The sequence below is a fragment of the Phaenicophaeus curvirostris genome, chromosome 2, assembly GCF_032191515.1.
Source record: "Phaenicophaeus curvirostris isolate KB17595 chromosome 2, BPBGC_Pcur_1.0, whole genome shotgun sequence".
Classification (NCBI taxonomy): Eukaryota; Metazoa; Chordata; class Aves; order Cuculiformes; family Cuculidae; genus Phaenicophaeus; species Phaenicophaeus curvirostris.
The window spans coordinates 44,972,467-44,990,444 of NC_091393.1; the positions used below are offsets into that span (position 1 = coordinate 44,972,467).

Here is a 17,978-nt window from a genome sequence, read left to right on the forward strand (position 1 = left end):
ATTTTTGGTTTTTTTTTGTTTTGTTTTTGTTTGTTTTTTGTTTGGTTATTGTTTGTTTGGGATTTTTTTCTGGTTTTTTTGTTTGCTTTTTTTTTTTTGCTTTTTTGTTTTTGTTTGGTTGGCTTTTATTTGGTTGGTTGGTTGGTTTGTTTTGTTTATTTGTTTTTGATGTGTTCCCCCCCCGCCTCCCGCACAGGTATCTTCCCTCTACTCTCACACAGCCCCCTCCCCGCTCCCCTTTCCCCCAGCCGGACCCCCTGGCCGCGAGCGGGGCAGGCGCTGCCCCTCGGCCCCCGCTCCCCGCGCTGCTCCCCGCGGTTCTGCGGGGCGGGGCGGGGGTGTGTCCTGCTCCCCTCCCGGGACACCGGGGGTTCTTCTCCTCTCCTGTCCCCTCCCGGGCGGCTTCACTCTCCGGGCCGGCCCGGGGCGGGACGGGCGAGCGGGAACCATGGCGCGGGGGACTTTGCCGCCGCTGCTGCTGCTGCTCCTGGCGGCGCTCGGCAGCCGAGCCCAGCAAAGAGGTACAGGGGGGACCCCGCGCCTCGGCCCCCACCCCCGGACGGGGACAAAACCGGGGAGGCGACCTTCTCGCAGTGGCGGGGGGATGGGGGGGTGATTCCAGCCCGCGGAGGGGACGAGGAGGGAGCGCTCCGAGCGGCTCCGCGCTGCCCGTCCGCCCGTCCCCGGTAACCCGCGCGGACCCCGCTGTTAAAAGGCTTCGCCGCCGAACACGGAGGGGCACAATCCTCCTTATTAGAGTGTCCTGGTCCCCGAGGCGTCGCGTGGGACGGCGGTGCCCGTCTGGTGGCATCTCCGCGGTTAGGGGAAGCTCGAGGGGCTCGCTCTGCCTTTACCTAAGGTGACAGCTGGGCGCGCTGACTCCTGATAAAGCTGCTCTCGGGCTTGAAAAGTCGCCACGGCTGCGATGGGAGCATCGTGAATTGGAGCAGTCAATGTTTCACGCACACGGTCCCCTTCTCTTACACAGTGATCGCGTGTGTTGACACTTTGGATTGTCTTTGTTGGCTTTTTCGGTTGGTGTTATGTGGGAAAAAGATCCAAAAGGGTGATGTATAGATATGGGAGAAATAAACTTTTACATTTATCAATTCCTCTAGGAAATCCTTAAAACCGTTCTTCATCTCACAGTATTCTGTCTGGTGCCTGCATTTGCTGCTCTTTACATATTTAGCCTTGCTAAAAAAAATTCAGTTAGGAGATACCATGGGTGTGTTAAATAAAACTAATTAAAGCTGCTGGAATAACAGCTAGCTTGTGTCTGACCTTGATGTCTCACTATAGGCGGAACACTTTGAATTAGGCATTTTTAGGGTTTAGCATTTACTTTGGAAAACATGCACTATCATTTCATGAGAAAAGTGTCTCAAGCAGCTGACTCCTTAATGCTAATTTTACCGAGTGAGGATAAATGACAGTTGACCAAGTATCTGTGTAGATAAAAACACATCCAGAATCAGACTGTGTTTACGTGATGTCTTATTGGTAAACACAGAAGACCGAGATTTTAAAAGCAGAGTGAAAGGATACAGTCATTATTTTCCTTTTAAATGAGGAGTGTCTTGGGTGTTTATCTGGTGCATCCTTGGTGTTTTATAAACAGAGTTCTGGTAATTCAGTGAGGAGCAGTAGGACTTATAATTAAATGTTAATAATGCGATGATAGGACCTTCTAAAGCTCACAGTTGAATTCAAATACTGGCCTGCCAAATTTTTAAGCCATTTACTCTATTCTAAATTTCTTTCTAAGATCTGTTACAGCTGCTAGGAGGTGCTAGCACTATGTAGATATCACTGTGTTGCCCAAGCAAGGAGGTAATGAACTCCTCTCTAATGAAAAAAGTTTGGAAAGTCTCCCTTCAATGAAGTCATGGGGGATTTTTGAATGTCCACAAGAATGTTACTGGACCCATAGTTTATGGCTTTAGACGTATGACTTTTGCTTTTCTACTTACTTGGTGATAACCATAACACTGGATGGCAAATATTGCTTTCTAATTGTTAGCACCAGTCAGATGTCTGGGGAGAAAATTATGTAACAGAGTTGCAATGCTTTGGAAAACAGTATTTGAGACATCACAATGAATTCCCATGTTGTTTTTTGAGAACAGAACAGTTCAAGAACATTTTGCACCTCAAAGATGAGAACACTGTAATTCTGAGGTTTTGTTTCAGTTGATTTTTTTTTTTTATTACTTTTAAGTGGGTAGATTTATTGTGGTCAGAAACCTGGAGTCAATTTTAAGTTTTTTTTTGTTTTTTTTTTTCCAGCTACACATGTTAGTTGTTCTTCTGTTTAAACACTAAGTGGGCATGTAGGATGTCTAATAAAATGGAAGAATCAGAACCAGAAAGGCCTATACCTTCTGTAACAGTGTTTCTGAAAGATACGTATAACTTGCGATCAAGGCAAGCTTACTGCAGTGCTATGTGATGTGCCTTTAGAATCTTGAACCTTGGTTCATCCTCTTTCCTTTTGAATGTGAGAGAAACTAGTAGTCATTTAGAAAGGAATAAAAAACTAGCTTTTGCTCTTCAAGAATTCATCCTTCTATTAAAAGGTCTAAGTATCTATTATGGGAGAGAGCTGAAGCTATGTATCTGTGAAAGGTGTGAATAGTAAGCATAGGGCTAAGGAACATACGCTGCACAGTAATTTAATCTGTGGTGTCAGCTGCTGACATAGTGGAGATAACTCATGGAGTACAGTTGATACTTGGTGTCTCACAAATCGGAAGTGTAAGTTGACTCCAAGAACTGATGTATATAGCACGCTCGTAAAGTTAAAGTGAAATTTCTCACTTGAAAGGGAAATGAGGGGTGAATGTCAACCTAGTGTTAGCAGAATATGACTGGTGCCAGTATGTTAGGCAATGGGTGGTGGCAGCTTGGTCAATATTTTTAAGTCTATCTGTAGGTGTAGGTTTTTAAAATGAGTTTTAAGAGTTTATTAGAAAACTGTTCCTTCCGTGTTATCTCATGGAAATGAGTTACAAGATTCCTTCCCACGTGTTTACTCTGTACTCTGAAAAGAGAGATATTGGGACGTAATTTTAATATTTCATCTATTAAGATTGTTTGGAATTTGATTCTGTGTTTCTGGAGATAAAACAATATATGCTATGTTAATGTAATCTGGTAAAGCAGAAGTCAAGTCTCCTATTTCTTTATAGGGAGCTCTTTGGTCAAAAACGACCAACTCCTCCCATCCATAGTCTCGATGTATAGAACATTTCTGTTATGGTTGATGGAATTTAACCATTTAGAGCATTCTGCTGACTTTATTTGGAGAATAGTACTTCTAAATGATTTAGTTGGTATTGGGAAGAATAATGTTGGTAAATTTGCATTCTGCTTTCCTGAGAGAACAAGCCTTAGGTGATTGCTCTTTATCAGCTTGTTCTCATCTAAATAAAAATTGGAGGTGTTGTCCAATATTAACCAAATTTGAAAGCAATGTTGAACTCTTTAAGATAATCACTGAAAATCAATGGCTTTTTGGGAGAGGAACCCCAAAGTACTTTCTCTTCTGCGAGAGGAAAGGTAGAATTTAACCATTATGTAATCCATTCAGTCCAGTTAGTCAACATATGTGGAGGCTCTGGCTTCAAGAATGTGAAGAATATGCATGTTGTGGAGGGTGGGGGGACTTGCAATGTGTAAAATTCTGTGTAAGTTTAAAAAAGGAATTCTTTAATCCAATATCAGGGTTTTATGACAGGTAACAGGCCTTGTTCATTGAAAGTGTACTGCAGTAAAGTGCATTCTGTATATGCCCTTTTTACATTCATTCTATATGCTACTAAATGTTTGTGCTGGTAAACTTTTGGTGATCTAGAAATTAAGATTTATGTGTTGGTTTTTGTGGGTTTTTTTTTTGGTTTTTTTTTTTTTTTAATTATTGTATGTATACAAGACAGATATTGAGAAAGTGAAACCAGAGGGTATTGTTTCAAGTTTAGAATGTGAGAGAGGAAAACATAATAATTAAGGGCCAATCTAAGGCATTAGAAATAGGTAGAATTGCCCAGACTGACTGGAGACATGGATTTGTGTGTTTTTTCTGTACATGTTTTAGCTTGAAATAACCACGGCCAAACTGAATGAGGTAGGTCTTGTAGAAGAATGAGTGAGTTTCTCCAAGCAACAAATAAAAACATAAGATGTGCTTTATGTTTAAGCCTTTGATTATTATTTTTTCCTCCTACAAGTTTTTTTGCAGGAGCCTTTTTTATTAGGCTTAAAATACTGAAGTTAGAACAGTGATTCTTTAACCTGTTCCAAAAATCCACTTTAAAATAATACAGCAAACAATCATTTTTAATTAATTCAGGCTGGAGGAAGGAATCCACCCACACATGTTCTAATTCCTTATCCAGCTATGTGGACTGACAGTTTTTGGAGATTATAGTATTTTGGAATAAGAGGCAATATGCCTGGTGCAGGGTTGCTTTTTTCAGTTTTTTACCCTGAAGTCCAGACTCCTTATATTTGTAGGTCAGAAATGGTGATAGGACATAAATACATGCAAATGTGAACCAGCTTGTATACTTGTTTATCTTCTTTTCTTTCCCAACGTTTTTCTTAGATACTAAGCCCTTAATTACCTTGCGCCTCTGTTCCTCTCTTGTGAGACCTCATCTGGAGTATTGTGTCCAGTTCTGGAATCCTCAACATAAGAAGGATATGGAGCTGTTGGAACAGGTCCAGAAAAGGGCTACAAGATGATCAGAGGGCTGGTGCACCTCTGCTGTGAGGACAGGCTGAGAGAGTTAGGATTGTTCAGCCTGGAGAAGAGAAGGCTCCAAGGAGACCTTATAGCAACCAATACATGAAGAGGGCCTACAAGAAAGCTGGGGAGGGACTGTTTACAAAGGCTTGTGGTGGTAGGACTAGGGACAGTGGGTGTAAACTGGAGAGGGACAGATTTAGACTAGACATTAGGAAGAATTTCTTCACCATGAGAGTGGTGAGGCACTGGCACAGGTTGCCCAGGGAACCTGTGGATGCCCCATCCCTGGAGGTGTTCAAGGCCAGGTTGGATGGGGCCTTGGGCAGCCTGGTCTAGTGGGAAGTGTCCCTGCCTGTCACAGAGGGGTTGCAACTAGGTGATCTTTAGGGTCCCTTCCAGTCCTAACTACACTACGAATCTATGAATCTATGAATTACTGGAGGTTTTTCTGATGAATGAAAGTTCTGTCTAGAACATCTGTCAGACAGTAACAACTCTGGCCACATTAATACAGACCAAATTATGCTCACAGATGTAAAATACAGACAATTATGATATATTTGTTGAACTTTATATTGACTCCATCCATGTCGTTGAATCAAGAAAGTGAATTCCTTGATGTTTGCCAATAAAATTAGTTAATGAGCTGGCTCCTGCTGATGACTACATGTTATTTATTCTCTCTTATCAGCTACTGTACCACATCTGTACCGTGGATAAGGTAGAGATTAGACCTTTTTAGTTTTTTTAATGATTTATTTTGATTAGAAAAATTATAAGATTTTCAGGAAAAGTAACTTGGTATTGTATGGTTTTTGTTCTGAGAAATAACAAAGATCTCCCAGGATTCTTGCAAAACTCTAATAGCGGTTACTACCCTCAATGTTTTCAGCTGTTCAGTCTCCACTAGTTACACCTTAGTATCACAAGGATTTTTCTAGGACCCTGCTCCCTGCCAGATTCCTCTAGCAGACATTATCATTGAATCAGACCTTGTAATAACATTAGGTTGTAAAGCAGCTGTAGCAGTATTATGCCAGGGAACTCTTGTGAAACCTCAGGAAGAATAATGTACATTCCTGCAGAGTGGATTATCCAAATACTATTACAACGCCTTGTTCTTTCCCAACTGACATATATGTCTACTACTGTCATAATTAATGGATTTAAGATTTAATAAAAAGCAAATTACTAAAAAGTGAACAAAACAGGATTTAAAAAATCCTATTTTTATAGCTATATAATATTTTTTTAATCACAAAGTACTATATCTTGTAATTCTTCACCTACTGCAATGAGTGGGGACAATCTTTGAGGTCGGTTATAAATAATCAGATAAATTCTTTGTCAGAAAAGTTTGGAAAATGGCACTAAACATACTGTGTGTTTCCTGGGAAAATGGGGCAAAGCTGAGGGTTGGTGAGGTGCAAGAAAAAGAAATCAGAAGCATTGTTTTTTTCTGCTCACTTCCAGTGAGAGTGAGACTTAATTTAGGATTTAATTTGGTTTTCTGCTAATACATCACTTCCACAGATGAATCCTGAGAGTTCTAGGCTCAGGCTACCTTTAGGTTTTAATGGAAGATATGGAACATGGCAATACATTCCTTTGTTTATGCTAGCTGCTCAACAGCCTATAATCCTTTTCCACAGAAATATCTGGATAATCTCCATTACAGGAAAATGCACTATACATTAACTTTCCTGGAGTGTACCTTGCATTCAGAATGCAGAACTACTACTACTATACATTTGTTGCTGAATGACTTTAGACTGGGAGAAGGAGTAAATAAATAGCATTATTTGTACGTATTACTGTGTTTCTAAATATCTGTGATAAAGTACTATGTTGTAATGTTAAACTGTTTTCTACATTTCTAAACCAATCTGGAATGTTAGGGAATATGAGTAGTCTGGATTCTTCTGGAAGCCAGAGAGCTTGATGAAAAAGGAAGAAATCCACACCTTTTAAAGAATGCAAAGTGACATAAATAAAATATACAGGGCTTTTCAATTTGATATCTGAAACCACCAAGAATAGAACATCTGTGTTTGTGCAAATCGAAGGATTGGTGATCTGACTGTGATGCAGTTGCACATCTGACTTAGTTGTGTGAATTATGCTTGGATATTTTTGCAGTGGCAGCATAAAGATGACCGCAGAGCACCAAAAGTGCACTTCATGTGTTTAACTTTGGGCCATCATTGACAATACTAAGTTTGTTAATATTGCCTGAAAAAATAAATTCTTGGTGCTACCCTTGTGTATAATATTTTTTTTACTACAATTGTGGAAAATCCCCAGCTGTGGGTTTAAGAATTCCCATACACAGTACATGGCATAAACCAAAGTACGTTTCTCATTGTCTTTTGCATGTGGTGTAATTGGAGGATACTTTCTATTAATCATTACTTTTTAAAGAACACCGAGCTCTCATACAAAAAGTTTTTCTTCACCACTGTAAAAAAACCCACAGGTTTAATGGAAAAATATATTTGAAATATGCACACTGAATTCTTCTTTTAAGCACAGTGTCTTTTTGCAGCTGGGCAAAGCCTTCTGAATTAATTCCATAGTATTAAGGTTGTGTGTTGTGTAGACTTAGTGCCTGCGTAAGCATGCTTCTCCCTACCTGTCACTTTTGATACGCTTATATAGCAAATGTGGCAAATATTTTCTAAATTCAGAGTGGGTGGGAAACTTTTACGTGCATACCCTACAGTCATTGATTATGCATGGAGCTTCATTTTTGTCCCCCAGCTGCAGCTTTGACATGGAGAATAAAGTAGTCATTTGCCAGCAAAATTAAGTTGCATGCATGTATGAAGTTCATAGCTTGTTAACTAGAGGGAAAAATGCACTGAGCCTGCTTGCCATATTGGTAGGAGTTATTTAAAAGTGACTTTGAAGCTCTTTGTTTAATTGGTGAAAGAACTTTTGTGGCATAGAAAAGTGATGGGGAAACCACCAACAACAGTAACAAAAATAACGACAATCATCATCATCATCGTCATCAAGAGCTTGGGTCAGTTCTCAGAGAAATTAGACTCTGTCCCAGAAGAATAAAGTGGAACTCTGTAGCACTGAGTCATTTGTCTGTTCACTGAAGATGAAGCTTATCCTTTGGTCAATATCGTTGCTCTCATCATTTCATTTCTGGCTGTCCTTCTTCGATGATAATACCTGAAGGGATCAATGGATGCAGCTGTATTCTAGTGTATTGGTTCTTCATAATACTGACGTATCTGTAGCTGTACAGTACTTTGCTTCTACTTACAATACCTTATTTGTCCCAAAACTGTGATTCAGAGGTGTTGATAGGTTCTGCAACAACCTATTTGGCTGGTCTGCTTTTTGTCTTCATCTTTTGAATTTCATCTTGATTAAGCCCAATAATCCAACTCAAAATAGTAAAAAAATAGTTTTATTTCCAGTAACTGTTGCATGCACTATTATTTTTGTGCAAAATAAGCTGGGTAGCATGTGCCTAAGATTACTTGACAGATCCCCAGGTTCAGATGTGCCGTATGAAAATGAATATTTTCAATTAATGGAAAATATATTGCTTAATTAATCCTTTAATTAATCTAAATACCTTTGTAATATACCATATAGTTTCAAAGTGAGTCAGTATTATGAAGACAATCTAGAATGAGATGAAATTACTTGATCTGTTTCATAAACTCAAGTAATTATTAAATTTCATCTTAAAAAGCCATTATATTCTGCACAGCAGACCTTTAAATCACTTCTGGAGTTAGTTTAAAAATGTAGCATCTATCTATAGTATAACAGATCCTGTACAATCATTTTCTAGAAGTGAAACAGAATTTAGGTATTGTCTTGTTAAACCAAATCCACGGAGAGTCCAAGGAAATAATTTTCTCTCGTTCACTGCTTGGTTTTCCTTTACGGCTGTTAGTTGAAAAACCTGAGTAAAATTCCTAATATCATGTGATGTGTACTTACTTAAGTGTGAAAGTTAGGTGTGTTTGAAATCATGATGAAATTCCTACTGACTTGCTTGTGGCAAGGATTTTGTTCGCAGTCCTTAAAAGGGGAGCATACAACGCAGAACATAATGTTTAGTTTTGTCTTAGTGTTCTGCTAGACATATGTGTGTGGAAGTGATCAATTTGTACAATGACTGGAAGAACAAGAGGAGCCAGAGGGTCCCAGAGCTGGCAGAATGAATAGTTGAACTGAAGCATTGGTTATAGTTGAAAACTAAGGAGCGAGTTGCTACTGAGAGTTATGAAAAAGCATTTAGTATTGTTTCCTGTTTAAGTCAGACTTTGTTTCTATCTTTGTATCAGCTCCCTTGAGTTTATAGCAGCACCTAAACCGTAAATAAAACCAATTAGCTTTTAAGTTAAACTAATAGTGGAAATTATGTGCAAGGAGAAGTTCTTTAAAACGACATATATAGACCCATAGTAATCTCTTCTGTTAGTAGTTAAACTTTTCTATGTCCAAGCTGAGATGTTTTCACTGTATCAGCTGGGCTGAAGAAACAGCTGTTCTAAATCTGTGAGGATCAAAATATTGATTGGCATGTCAACAGATGGTACGTCTAAAATCCCACTGTACTGTTTCATGAACATTAATCACTCCTACGCGTGCATTTGTGAGTGTATGTATGTTCTGTGAAAAACTTTACCAGTGGTAATTTCAGCTAGGTATATAATTCTTTATGAACAAATAATTTTTGTAGATTTTACCAGTGCAAAGAGACTTCAGCAAGAGATTCAGCCTTTATTGGATAAAGTGTCTTAAGAAGTCAGCTCAAGGTTTTAAAGGCTTATTCTAAATAATTTAGAATAATTTTTATTAGCAAAGCCTATTGTTTCTTGCATCTTATTTTAGATTTTAAGGTGGATTTAATGTGTAAGAGTTTATTTACACTTATTGGACCTAAAGAGATTTTAAGATATACTGCTTCTCAGCCTTAGTCTCCAGTAGGAAATATTATTAACATGTAAGAAAATGAGTATATTTATTTTAAATAATTTACGTTTTTTATTTTTAATTAGCAAAGACACACAAGCTGTTTTCTTCCTGAATATTTTTGTTCTAAAACAAACCTTGAAATCTTAACCTATTTAACTCTAGTTATTGTCGGTGGATGTTCTGTCTTACTAAAATCTTCTTCTATATTTTTTACTTAATTTTTGTCCACAGTATGCTGTACTATACAATGGAGGACTTCAGTCTTATCACAATGTATGTTGCTCTACCTAAGATGCAACATGCATAATGTTTAGAATTACTGCGTGTGACAAGGCTGCATTAGAATTCCGGCTGAATTAATTATCTAGGACTTTCATATTTTAGGAACAGTTTTGAGTCAATCTGTGTTTTTAACATTAGACTATAGATATAAGTGTGAGATGCAGACCGTGTAGTTTAACACAGATAAATTAGTTGGTAGAGGTGGCTTAGCTGTGGCGGTATAGGCTGATTTACTGTAAGGAGAGACAAATAACGAGATTATAGCTATTCTGATGTATGTTGCTTTTTAAACAGTATTTTTAAGAGCATTCTAGACTGGAGACAGGTCATATATCCCACTCTTCTAAGAAGCCTTTTGTGTTCTAGTATCATTATAATTATTCCATCCCCATTCTCTATGGCATGTCTCTGCATAACTTCCATTAAATTACTTGTATCTGTCTAGAATAGATGTGTACTTGAAAGGTGATCAAAGTTGTTCTTTCCACATTCATAAATGAAACGTGTTGATAAGTGCATTGTGCTTTTGATATAATGGATATATAATGGACTACTGAATTAGTTTTATTATTGTATTAATATTATTAAGTCTAGTAGGTTCGTTACTTCTGCCCACTGAAAAACTTACCCTTGGATCTGACAGTTTACTTGGTACAGGACCTGAAAGGGAAAGATGAGGTGCACACACCTTGAATAGTTTGTTTGTGGTTCAGCCTTCAGACTGATAAAAAAGGCCCAAGGGGATTATTTCAGTAGGCTCAGAAATAGAAGTAGTGTTTCTCTTGGAAATACATTATTGTCTGAGAAGACCATCTGTTTGTGTGCCAGCCTCTGTCTCCCTTAGAAAAAGTAACAGCTTTCATTTTCTTTTTTGCAAAGGAAGAAGCACTTTTGTCCAGAATTTGAAAAATAGCAACATTTTTGCAGACAGGGGCTTTCTAGTACTGGACAGTCTGTTGCTGCATTCAGTTATTTTGAATGTGTGATGCACAATTATTTGTTTCCTTTAAAATCTGTAATTTATCTGCTAGAATCATACTGACCCAAACAGAAAGAAACTGGGGTCATGTTTCCTTCCCAGATATGACTGTTCCAAGAAAACTCCTCTGGCTGATGTTTTTTAAGCAATCCATGCCATTGCTTATGCATGGATAAGCAATGTGTATGGATATCTGTATCTCCCATTACTGCAGTCTTTGTGAATGTGGATGATTAGCCCCTCGCATGTGTCAGTTGACTAGAAGAATGACAAGAAGGTTTTTTTAAAATGCGATGTTGGTATTAATGCAGTACTTGGTGTGGAGAGGATGGTGCAGCTAGCTGTAGAAAGTTCTGTGTAAACAGAGATGCTGTCTTTACTGCTACACTTTCAGTGTTGTTATTCTACAAATGCTTATGTGCTCAGTATGAGATTTTTGAAAAATATCCAGTTATTGTTATTAATGGAATGCTTTGTGTTTGCAGAATCAGACCCTGGAAGGACAAATAATGCATGAAGGATGAGGAAGTTTAGTGGCCTTCTAGATCAGGTCACAGTATATCTTTTTTTCTTTGCTAATAAACGTTTGGAAACTTGATAGTTGAACCGCAGAAACAGGAAGTTATAAATTTAAATAAAGGTTAAAAAATTATGTCCTGGATTTGCATCTGAATTTTGTTACTACTCTTAAGATGCTGCCCAAAGCAACAGTATGCACCATGGGAAATCTCATAATGTTGTGAATCTTTCAATCTTATGTGTTCTAATCTGAGCATGGTTTCCTGTAGTATAGGTGGTATGCCAGATAAAACAAGCTTGGATCCAAAATCAACCTCCTTTATAAATGAATGCTCTCTGTTATCCCTATTTGGCCTATAATCCGTGATCAACTGTTCCCCACCACAAAGAGAAAAATATTGTATTCAGTTTTGTGCGTAGACTCACTTACAAATGATAAGTGTGCGGTTTACATGGCTATTTAGATCTAGTGCAGTTAAATATTATTTTGTGCTACATTTAAGTGTAAAAATAGTCGTATTCAAAACATCTTAATGTAACTAACTGCTTTCATGTTTCTTTGATGGCAGTAAAATTTTTTGCCATTATGATGAAATTACTGTTATTTGGCTTCCTCTAAGTAAGCTTTTTTTTTTTATATATTTTGTTGAAATTATGTACAATAGGTTAAATTGTCTGTAAAATCCAACAGCAAAATTTGGTATGAACAAATAAAATTAATTATTTTGCTGTCTCTGAGTGCTGAATAATATTTGTGAATAAAAACACCAAAATCTGTTCCCTTCCTCTTTTTTTCTGCCTGGGTGGATTTCCATCAGAAGATTAAGTGTGAATTCCAACATCAACTTTTCATTATTACACCGAGGGAACTCCATCTCACTTAAGGATGCAATTTAGAATTATACAATAGCCCCCATCTCATTTAAGAATGGGGAAATCAGGAAGGTTTTGAGAGGAATGCTACTTTCTCTTATGCTAGAAGTGTCCTAACATAATATTTCCTTAAAACCTTAAGAAAGCATTTCAGAAACATGGCCGAAACACAAAGCTGCCACAGAAACCCAAGCCATTGAGACATAAAGTGCTGGTGGAAGTACCTATGCCAGTTAACATTAGGCATGTTGCTTGATTAGGGACATAGTATTTCTGTCAATAATTAATATGGTTATTTCACACAACGCATTAGAGTACAAGTCTGAGATGCTCTAATTTGTCATCTGAAGGAGGCTTGTTCTTTTCTAAAGAAAGAGGTTTACTGCCTCCAATTTATGCACTCTACTTTCTTGTCTGATACCCTGATGCAGTTAGGAAAATGGGCAGGTGATGACAAAAGAACTAATTCAAGATAATAGTGGGTTTTATACCAATTACATACTTATTGTAATTGAAACTAATAGTATATACACAGAAGGGCAAAGAAAGAGTAGGAATAAGAAAAACATTGATGAAGTTACAATATATCTCTCATTTTGAAAGTCTAGACTAGACTAGTCTTTATGGCAGAAAAATCATGCTTCCGTTTGTTTTTGGCACCAATTAATATTCAAGAATTCACAGGAGAACAGGTTGAATAAGAAAAGTAAAAATACCTACTCCCTTCCTCTTCTTCTCAACTGGTTTAGAGTTTGGGCCAGTATCCTGGGAGATGGAAAACATAGATTTAAATACGCTGGGTCAAATATGGATAAATTCTCTGTACTGAGGCTATTCAGTTTGTTTCAACAATCTATTTCTGAAGCCTTATTAGATGTGGAAGAGTGATGAAATTCACAAATCATGTACCACTATGAGGAAGTGACAGTAACTGAAGTCTTCGAAAGTAAGTGATACTTGTAGTATATGACAAGCAAAGAGGTAGAACTAAAATTTTCAGTGCTAAAACTGGTAGTACAGACCAACTACCAATGTCTTCTGTAGCCACTTTATTACACAGCTGTGTTCACTGAGACTTAGACATGGTTTTAATTTGCTTTGTAGCTCAGCTTTTTTTTTTTGTAAAGAAACTGCATCAGTAAAATATTACTTGCAGCTGTCGTTATGATTCAGTGTTATTAGTTAAACAGTGCTATTATGAAAGGATTTCATTTTGAAATCATGTAGGTTGAATTCAGGAAATAAGTGTGATTCTGACTTTTTTGTAAACCCAGGGAGAAAAATAAGATTAGGAAACATAGTGGAACAGTGTCAAAATGATAATTTTCATCCTGCAGTAATTTAATTTCTTTTGATCTAGATAACACGGACAATTCTGCATAAAGAAACTGAGGTCTGTAAAATACTCCATATGCTATAGGATTAAAGGATGAGGACGTGGCAGCTTCCATACAGTGAGAGCCACATGCCTGGCAACTCAGGAGGGTGGAAAGAGAAGAACTTCAAATGTTGCTGTGGGAAGTTTATTCATTCATTTTTTCCAACTACATTAATTTCTATCTTTTGGAAAATAAATTAGCCAAAAAATCAGAATTGTATCTTGAATTTGGCTTCTGTATATAAAGCAAAGATTGTACCCAATGTCAATAAGTAACAAAATTAATTTCAATTTTCATTATCATCTTTACTACACTAGCCTTAAAGCATCCAAATTTGCAATAACTGGGATATAAACCAAATCTACTAGAACAGGCATTACCAATAGATGACTTCTCATGCCTATTGCCATATTTTTCCCCTCCTCTCCCAGTGGACATCAGAGAGGGTGTTTAAGGTCTAATATCTTGTAAAGACTGTTTTTCAATGAGGGATAGATAGGTTGCCACACGTGTCATGAAGCTTTCTGTGGAAAAGTGGGAAAGGATTCAGTTCTTTTCTGAAATCTCTAAGGGCACAAGATATGATCAGAATTTTTGGAAACCTGACTTTGTGTTGTAAAATGGAAATATTGTGTACAGAAGGAAAAAAAAGAGGTTGCATTTATTTAGTATGACAAAACTCAAGTCTTGTGAAAGGAGCAGCTGTGATCTCCATTACCTTCAGAGACTAGGTGTGGTTCATCCTTACTACCTCACTAGATTTGTGTAGCTTTATTTGAAAGGAACTTGGCTGTCTTGTCGCTGAACTTCCGTAACCAAAATATAATGTTTTCCTTTGAGATTTTCTTGTACTTTCTATCTAAAGCTGAGCCAACAGAAAATTATTTGCCTCGGTAGCATGAGACATGACAAACAACTGTTATTGGTAAGTTTGCTTGAGTATATGAATTGCAGTCAGACATAACCTGGAGCTCAATGCTGGGATCATGACCACTGTGGAGGGTTCTTTTGGTACCTGTGGCCAGTGGGCTGGCGCAATTTAATGTTTTAATTAATTTAATTTAGTCTAACTTCAATTAATTTCGTTTTCAAGCACACTTAGATTTTTGGCACGTGGAGGTTTGAGAAAGCTTGAGAACTGGGAGAGGCAGGGTTTGTGAAGCCTTTCCATAAGCTCTCTGCAGCATGCGGAACAGAGGTAAAATTACCTGATGAGCAGAAGATTCTGATTTTTTAGGTAAGGTCATTGACGTCAGATGAATTCCAGATACTTGTTTTTCTAAAGCTTTTATTAGAATTTAATACTTTTTAATTTGGTGAAAAAACCGTTGAAATGCTATTTTTGAAATAAAAATCTAGGTCCTGGTGAGCATAGTGAATGATTGTGGACACTTGATACACTCCAAAGAGTTCAGATGCTGTTTGAAGATTTTGGAGGCCTACTGAGTTTCCCAGTCTGACCTTCTGATGTGGTCAGTTTTCTTGAATGAGGGAAGCCTTAGCTTACATTTAAATTTTGTTAGGCTCAGAAATTTGAAGCAGGTATGGTTTCTTCTGCAGGAAAGAAGGGTTCAGCTTTGGATGCAACAGCAATGGTCTTGGAGTCCTCCAAGAACGGCTTCACTAATGCTGTTCTGGTGTTTGATATGGAGGAAATAACAGGTGAAAACAGTCTGTGTGTCTCTGTGTTGTGCTCAATATGGAAGTCACAAACTCAAGGTGATTTTATCTTTAATCCTACTTCTGTTTTAATTTCTAAAAAGCTATGTAGATTTTGGCCTTGCTGCTTATTTTCTCATATTAAAACATGAAAAGCAAATGCTGCTTGTATACTTTTATATTGCTGTAATTTTCTGTTTCTTTTTTTCCCACGGTGTTTTTCTTTCTTTTAGTATCTGAAATTAACTTGAAAATTATTTGGTATATAAATACTATATTACACATTCAAAGATGAGGTGTGGAAAGCCCTAAATCTTTCTTAAAGCCCAGAGTGTTCAGTAGGCTGGATATTGTGTTCCTTGAAAATCAGTGTGAAACAGGGAGATAGTAGAAGGAACTAGGAAGTTATACTGACTTCTCTGCAGATTAGGTAATGAATTAGGGCAGATCTGTCCAGATGATGCTATAAACAAATCCCTGTAACTATGTGCCTGATTTTAAGCTTTCTGTCCTGCTGAACTCCATTGGATATAGGCCGCAGCGTGATGGTATTTTGCTCAGATACTGTCATGCAAGTTTAAGAGCTTCTTTATATGGTGGTATCAACTGGGAATGCAAAGATAAAGTAAGTTACACAGCTCTGAATTATTTTTTCCTGAAGATTCCACTTCTGAATATGTTTTGGTCTCATGACTGAGATAGTTTTGGTCACCAAGTTCCTCAAAATAATAAAATTAACCATATATTAATACTTGGAGATAAGTACTTCACTCATTCCCCAAGATCAGGAGCATTTCTAAGTTCCCTTCTCTTTGTCTTTCTCTCACTATCATTTCTCCCTTTCCCTCTCACCCTCTCCCATCCTCTCTCCCATGTTCTCCCCATTTCCCTCTCTATCCCCCTCTTTATCTCTATCCCCCTCTTTTTCTCTCCCCCCCCTTCTTTCTCTCTCTCTCTCTCTGTCTCTCTCGTGTGTTTTGCATTGAAGCTTGCAGCAAGCCTAAGTAAAATAATGGTTGGTCAGTGCTTAACAGAACTATAAAATGTTCTGTTAAGTGAAAATACAACCTAAACAAATTTAGCTGACAGACATATTTACTCTTCTACTCTTAACACCTCAGATTTGTAATGTGGAATTGGTCCTGTGCAGGTCAGGCAGAGATCTGGCTTTAATATATCATCTCAGATTCTTCAGCTTTAGGTCTTAGAAGTAATTTATAGGCTTATAGGACTTACAGGAAGGGATGAGATGATAGTTTATTAGATCAATGCGTTTACTTAGTGAAAATGAGTGAGCTTTATGGATGCACAAACCTTTCTTTACATACTAAGAAAAGGTATCTTAGTAATGCTTTTATCTTATCAAAAGACACGGGAAGAAAAAGTTTCTGCAGCTTGTAACAGCAGAAATTGAAACCTCAGTAAATACTTACAAAGAGTCTTTTGTGATCTGCTAATAGCCACTTTCCTTTGGTACAGAGGAAAACATGAAAAATAACTTGCAGATTGGTAAGGTGAGGCTTACAGGGGTGGCAGGAATTAATAGGTGTAGTTTGGGGAAGAGTTAAAAATCTCAGGGACATGAATTAAGAAATCTTCTTAAATGCTTGTGAATAATGACACCGATATATTATGGACAGAAGTTACCATTAGTGCATGCTTTAGATCTCTCTAGGCATTTAAGCAGTAAGTATGTGTAATTATTTTCCCTCTGGGTGCTATTACTATATATGCCATCTAGGATATCCCATATATTTTGTCTATGTCTAAGATATGCTCAAGAACTCTTTTTAAACTATAAGACACTCAACTTAATATTCCTGATGGGATTAAAAAAATAAGGTAACTGTTTGGCTGTGGCCTCTGCAAAGACATATGTATTCATAAAATAAAAAAAAATACTCAGGCTTTAAAACACACAGTAATCTAGGTTGAAATGGCTAGACTTTGTCAGGGAGAACATTCTGCTCCCTGTGATGTTACGTGAACTGCCTTTTTGGGAGCATGAAATGACTGCAATTAGAGTCAATAGTGTATTGAACATTATAGCTGAACTACGCTGAAGTTAAGCTGCATTTGACGAAGTCAACAAGTCAGTAGAATACAGATAACTCTTTCCTCCTATACTTGAGCAGTGTTAAGTGCAGACATGCTGTGAAAGTGCAAATGAAGTGTATTTCTCTGCAGGTAAACTCAGCGGTGGCCCTGTGTGAAAGACACCTAGACTGTAGTTCTGATATATGGCAGCTATGGCTTAAACTAGGCACATTCATTTGTAACATGATGCACACATAAGGAGTCTTCCTGGTAGTGTATTTACTGTTCAATTGTGTTAAAAGTTGTAGTGTTTTACGCAAACAGGCTATTTTTATATAAATGTGTATATACATATATATTTATGCAATTATGCAGTAATCTATATATAGTCTGTACTACTTGAGTAAACGTATATATGGAGCACTGCATTCAAGGAATAGTAGGGATGTTTTATATATTAAACAAACAAAATAGAAAATACATTAGTTGAAATTTAATCTCATTTCTTGAGATATTCTTGCTAGTTTCAAGGAGTCTGAGAATTACTGGC

The 17,978-nt window shown here is 37.4% G+C and overlaps 1 protein-coding gene across 1 annotated transcript in view; it reads left to right on the top strand.

The window, feature by feature from the left end:
* The first annotated feature begins 426 nt into the window (after positions 1-426).
* Positions 427-17,978, top strand: part of LAMA2 (laminin subunit alpha 2) — a 362,543-nt gene continuing 344,991 nt past the window's right edge. The window contains exon 1 of the mRNA XM_069851862.1: positions 427-521. Coding sequence (XP_069707963.1) covers positions 449-521 — 73 coding nt within the window. The 5' untranslated portion in view covers positions 427-448. The remainder of the gene's footprint in view (positions 522-17,978) is intronic.